General features: G+C 38.0%; 1 protein-coding gene across 1 annotated transcript; it reads right to left on the bottom strand.

Annotated features, from left to right (window-relative positions):
- Positions 1-327: 327 nt before the first annotated feature.
- Positions 328-5,663, bottom strand: LOC136542407 (nuclear transcription factor Y subunit A-4-like). The gene is made up of 7 exons (XM_066534828.1): positions 5,531-5,663; positions 4,406-4,506; positions 4,178-4,322; positions 2,841-2,953; positions 2,692-2,760; positions 2,123-2,290; positions 328-973 (listed from the first exon to the last, which is right to left on the bottom strand). Exons 2-7 carry the CDS (start codon positions 4,454-4,456, stop codon positions 605-607), a joined length of 915 nt encoding a protein of 304 aa, XP_066390925.1. The 5' UTR covers positions 4,457-4,506; positions 5,531-5,663; the 3' UTR covers positions 328-604.
- Positions 5,664-5,973: the final 310 nt, after the last annotated feature.

Below are 5,973 nucleotides of genomic sequence, written 5' to 3'. Positions count from 1 at the left end.
ATAGACCTCATTTTTTATCCAGAATTCAAATTCTTGAATCACTATCTAGATTCTCATAATCCTTTGGATATTCAAATAAACCCTTAAACTGGTTGGTAATGTTTTGGCCAACTTAGGCTTCACATTATCAGTTAAGTTTTTCTTTTTTTTTAAGCTTCAAGACGGTAGCTGAAATTAATCAAAATTTTAAGTTTTTGCCAAGCCGAACTTTGGTATTGTCGGCATGAAACCAGATAAGCGCAGTCTCATGCCCTAATAAAAAGGTGATATTTGAAGCGCAGCATTAGCAATGGATAGACAGTTCGATCGTAGATGGTCCAGGTACAGTAACAATCTATCGGATTCTTCCAAACCATGATTACATTACTTGGTACAATAAACATGAGATTATTTCTGTATCCACAACATATCAACAAGTAGCCCTTCCTTGAGTTCAGTCATTCAGTCGTAAATATCACCAAGTTAATCTGAGACAAGCTCCATATGAAACTGAAAGCGAAAGCAAATTATTATATATAAGATACATCATAAGCCAAGGATGAATTGCCACGGGCACACCGGAGCGCGCCAGTGATTGTACCAGCACCCCCACAGTCGAGGCTGTTCACCTCACGACAGGGGTGTGGTGGTGGACGCCATTGACGGCCATCTTTTCACCTCCATTCTCCGCGCGGAAGTTCATGCTGGGGAGGAAGTTAGCAGATGCGAAGCTGATGTGCTCTTGATGAGCCAGCATGCCACTCCCGTTTGAAACACTCGAGATCCCAGAGCTCCTCGAAGGCGAGTGAGATGTGCTGCTTTCAGTGCATAGGTTCCTGCCGAAGGCCGTTTTGCTGACCCCGCCTGTTGGAGTCTGAAGTGAAGGCAGAGAATTCTGCTGCTGCTCCTGGAGCTCCTTTTTGTTGAGGAAACGGCCTCCTGGTCCGCGGACTCGCTTCATTGCATGACGATGCCGAGATTCATGGAGATATGGCTGAGAAGAGAAGGGAAGACAATTTTCACACTGATTGATATATCCCAGGAAAAATGTCCAAACTGTATGTATAACGGATGGATAAACAGTGCTGGCCAAGGATAATCATACATTGAAGAAACAAGTTGGCACAATCAAAGCGAAAGGAAAAAAATATCTAGAAAGTAATATAGAGAATACAAGTGCTTACTGTATCCAATTTAATTTGCATGACAGGAAAATGCTGACTGATGCTTTCAGAAAAGAAGCACTATGTTATTCAATAGTTGAATGTGTCGACATAACTGAATAGAATAATTTCAGTACAAAAAGATCCTAGTGAGAACACATGGTAGAACCATAGACCAATAAGAGGTAGACACATAATTATGCTGTGAGAGGAATCTTAACATGCAGAAAAGTTTATTGGTTCTTTTATTATCAAGGGAAAGCGGTGGAGCAGAGAAAGCATCCTAGAATGGTTGTTTACAAGGTAACAATGAGTGATGTGATGTTTAAGCAGACAAAACATAATTGTATTCTATATGTTTCTTCTTAATGCAATGATACACAACTATCCTGCATATTTGAGAAAAAAAATCTACACAAGGAAAATGGACATAAAGAGCGATGTGATAAGGTATGGAAATTACTATTATTTCGGTGAAACAAATTTTTCTACAAATACTCCCATCTGGTCAAAAATAGTTGTCACATTTGACTTTGCATGGTCTTTGATGCATATCATTGACCACTAATTTCTTCTAAAATACATTCTTGAATTACTTTAAATTTATATGAGATTTAGTAAATATTTTCAAATACAAGTCTATATATAACTTGCATGTTTTTAAACTCAACAATTAAAAATGATTGATGTTTGTAGTTTTTAAGGATTAACCAAATTGTCCTAAACTATATATATGCTTTTATGACCAGAGGGAGTATTGGACACAAGGGTTCCCACATACACTGAAAGCGCAATAGGTTTTTGTATGCCAAAAATGTACTAGTAGTCTATTAGTTGCACTGGACTGACTTGATAACCATCTGAATCATCATGGAAGGTGTACTAAATAGTTTAGTAGTATAGTGCATCCCTAAGTGTGCAAAATTATTGAACTTACAAGAGAAACCATTATGGGCAAATGTGAAGTGCTTTAGACTTACCTTCCGACCTTTCACCAGTTTATTTTGAGCCTCCAATTTTGCGCGTATTTGCCTCCTCCGGAGGATAGCATTGTATTGCTTTGCATTGACAAATATGGGTTCCTCTGCTGCAGGCCCAACAGGCAATGGTACCCTAGTGTTTGCTGAACCATTAATTTGGGGATGAACCTGCATGATAATACATAAAGATTCCACACAGCAAATTCACATATTTACGTTTTTCTTATAAAATATGAAGAAAAGGGCTTCATATTCATGGTTGCCGCTATTAAATTGGACACACTTTTACCAAATTCCATAATTAAACTAACCAAGCTATTTTTTTCCATGTAAAACTTAAAAATCCAACTATTTTGCCCACTTTCCATCTCGAAACAATGTCTACACTGTCCACAGCATTTCAGAAATAAAATAACAAAGCACAAATGAAAGGTAGGAACAAAAGGTTTCAGTAACTGAATGTCAATAACTTAAGCAAAATACATGGATCATGTTTGTTATGTAACTTTACCATGCTAACTAGTATAAACATTGAAACTATTGTAGAACTATAAACCATAGAGACTCACAATTCCATTTGAAGCATATCCTGCCAACACCCCGCCATAATATGGATCAGCAGTATAAGAAGCACAAGCCTGGAAAAATAGTGGGTAAAGGAAAAGCTAAATTTCAAGAATGGCTGAAGCACTGAAGATTAAAAGGCCAATTAGCTTACGGAAGACTGGCTGTAGTCAAACTTGTGAGGGGAAAAGGCAGCTTCCGGGCTACCAAAGGACAATACAGACTTCGCCATGCCCTGGTCCCGCTTTCCACAAATATCGTTGTTATCTGAGAGGGAGAACAAACCTGTTATACAATAAGCAAAGCAGTAGAGCTACAAGGACAGTCTTGCTATCCATCTGTAGTGATACAAATTAATAAATGATTTTTCATAACTGAAACAAGGACAAGGAGTGCATATTCGATTGCTTAGGAGATTTAGCATATCTACACAAATTGATAGGCCCTAATCTTTCAAGCAAGCATATCAGACAATCTCCTTATCTATCCTTGTAGCTAAATTATACTTCTTACTCTGCGACAAAAGATATGGATAGTTTAGGATATATCCATCGGGTTTCTTCATTCCCTAAAATTTCTTTTTTGGAACAGCAGAAGCTAGACTACAGTAATTGATCAGCATGCATGACAGGCCCTCTAGTTGGTCTTTGGTGCATTGTACACATAATACATTCAGCTTTAGTGCATTGTTGGGGTGTCATTAAGCTCGCACCTGATCTCGGATCAAGATAAGGGAGACGAACAAGGTAGCAACACAGCCAAATACAATTCCAGGGCATTCGGGCTAGAGTGGACTAAGAACATACTGTACTTTGAGACTGTTGTCACTTCGCTTTACCAAAATCATACCATAACCAATCATTGCAAGTACAAATATAGAATTTAATTAATATCTATGATAGACGTAAAGTTTCTAACCAAGGTGGAGTGCACAACCAAAACTCTAGGAACATATAGATACAAGTACAACAAGGCCACAAATAAGTTGAAAAAGATACAGCATTTCAATACAACATACCTAGAATGATTTAACAGCAAGTAGAAGATTCTGATAAAAAAGCTTAATACATTGGAGAGGAAAAAGACAACTGCAGTAACCAACTAACCATTTATAAACAACATTATACATATTTGATAGTATAAAACTAGTTTCGATGTGGAATACTATGTCAGTGTCACAGTGAGAATGGCCAAGACCGCAAAGTTTTAGAAGAATGGCCAAGACTGCAACACAACTTGTGTTCATTACTTAGTCTTAAAGTTTACAACTCAAACATTACTGCAAGTAGTCACTAGTCAGAACTTAAATTCAATCTAGTTTGAGGACAAGCTTTAATACTTTATATGTACAATGTATAGTTATACCAAAACAGCCATATTTGTAACAATCTGCAAACCTAGGGTCAAATATGTTCTCTGTCAAAAAATCTCAAATTAAAAATCATAAATAGGTTCATAAAAGATGTAATGACGCTTACGGAAATGTTTTACCAGTTTGTGTTGGTGTGTGTTGTCCATTGAGGCTGCAGTCAGATAAGTCTTGCTGAGACTGCTCAGATTTGGATGATGAAGAGTCTATATCAGAGTTGCTACGAACTAACTGCTTTAATGAATAACCATTCCCAGACAGGAAATCCTACACAGAAGTGGCTTGTTATCCATTATTGAAGATCTTGTAATTCATAACCCAATTCAGTCCTATACCAAACTTTTACTCACATAGCTGGGCATGGGATGGAATGGATCACCATCCATTTCTCGCAGAAGCATTTTTGCTATCAGATCGCTTCACTCAATCTCCAAAAACATTTTTCTTCTTGCTGCTTTTAATAATAGAAAAAATACAGAGAACAAATTGGTAAAATTGTGATTGAATTTGGCTATTCATTCTCTACCAACATGGCTATAAAATAGATTGAACAAACCTAAATATAGACAGAAAAATAAAATAAATCGAAGGAACATTGTGAGGCATCAGTCATCACATTAACACACAGGGTTCATTTGTCATCTTTGAAATATTTAACCAAGCTACTAGCTATACTTACTCCAGGATAAGCATAGCTTCTGAACGGCAATACATGCCAGGCTACAAAAGAAGAAGAGTATAACAGTGCCTGCAACTGCAGCTCTAGAGTCGAACACATGAATTTACTATTACTGATAATCCAGTAGACCAGTATACTCAACATGACAACAATTTATCTATTCTACAACTGACAACGCACTACACATCCTTCAGGTCTATTTTCAGATTACGATAAGATTCTTTGGAATTATTAATTTAAAGTAATACCTAATCTGTACTCGTCCATGTTTTGGAGACCTATCATTAACCAGGGGAATAACAACTGAAATTCCAAGCAGAATATATTTGGCACAGATCACATAAACCATGCTGGTAATGGAACATAACGCAACAAAATTTGAAAAATCACACCGCCCGCCCAAGTTTAGCCTAAAATTCTCACGAAATAGCTTAAAATAATACCAAATCAGCAAAAGTGAAGTCTCAACTAAGTTCTAACACCATGGAAGACTCGTGTTCTTGTTCTATTGCCGGACCAAGAAAGAGTAGACTGAACAAGAACGTGCTCCCCAACCAATAATTCAAAGAAACAGTTTCCAAAGATCCAGCTGAAGGAACAAATGAGTAGATCGATGCGGAAGCAAGAATATAGGCAAGAACCAAATCCACACAAAACTGCGGAGGAACTGAACAAGGCACCAGACAATTCAGGAAGCTTGACTGCTTGAGACCAAGGCAAGAATCCACTATAGGAAAGATTCACCGGCTAGAAACAGCAAATTTGACGTGACTGAAGACGAAGCAGCAGGAAGTACCTCTCCGTCCTCGCGTCAATCTAGTCCCCTTCTTTCTCTCTCCTCTCCCTCCCCTCTCTCTCTCCCCCAGTACCCCTCCTGGTCCTGGAAAGACTAGACGGAGGTACTACTCCGGAAAGGCCTTCCCCGCGCAGCCAAATATACATTCGTTGTATATCCTTTTTGCTGGGTTCTTCTCTCTCTTTTTTCTGTTTTTGGGTTAAACAAATATGATCTGTCACACTCTCATCACTATCATACATCATCCACCAGCAAAATTGCTAGACACACAGGGCATAGGAGCAACATGTTATGCACATTCTTTTAGGCCTTGTTTAGTTCCACCCTAACTTCTAAAAAGTTACTACAGTACCTGTCACATCGAATGTTTGTGGCCCGTGCATGGAGCATTAAATGTAGATAAAAAGAAAAACTAATTGCACAGTTTGGTGGGAAATTGCGAG

This window comes from Miscanthus floridulus, chromosome 1, assembly GCF_019320115.1.
Source record: "Miscanthus floridulus cultivar M001 chromosome 1, ASM1932011v1, whole genome shotgun sequence".
Classification (NCBI taxonomy): domain Eukaryota; kingdom Viridiplantae; phylum Streptophyta; class Magnoliopsida; order Poales; family Poaceae; genus Miscanthus; species Miscanthus floridulus.
This window is presented reverse-complemented; position numbering and strand designations above follow the sequence as displayed.

Bases quoted from the DNA above. Each gene is read 5' to 3' on its own strand.
- LOC136542407 (XM_066534828.1), bottom strand. From the start codon at position 4,456: ATGCTTCTGCGAGAAATGGATGGTGATCCATTCCATCCCATGCCCAGC. The intron at 4,323-4,405 runs GTGAGTAAAAGT...ACTTCTGTGTAG, and splicing joins TCCATCCCATGCCCAGCTAT to GATTTCCTGTCTGGGAATGG. The intron at 2,954-4,177 runs GTAAAACATTTC...TCTCCCTCTCAG, and splicing joins ACACACACCAACACAAACTG to ATAACAACGATATTTGTGGA.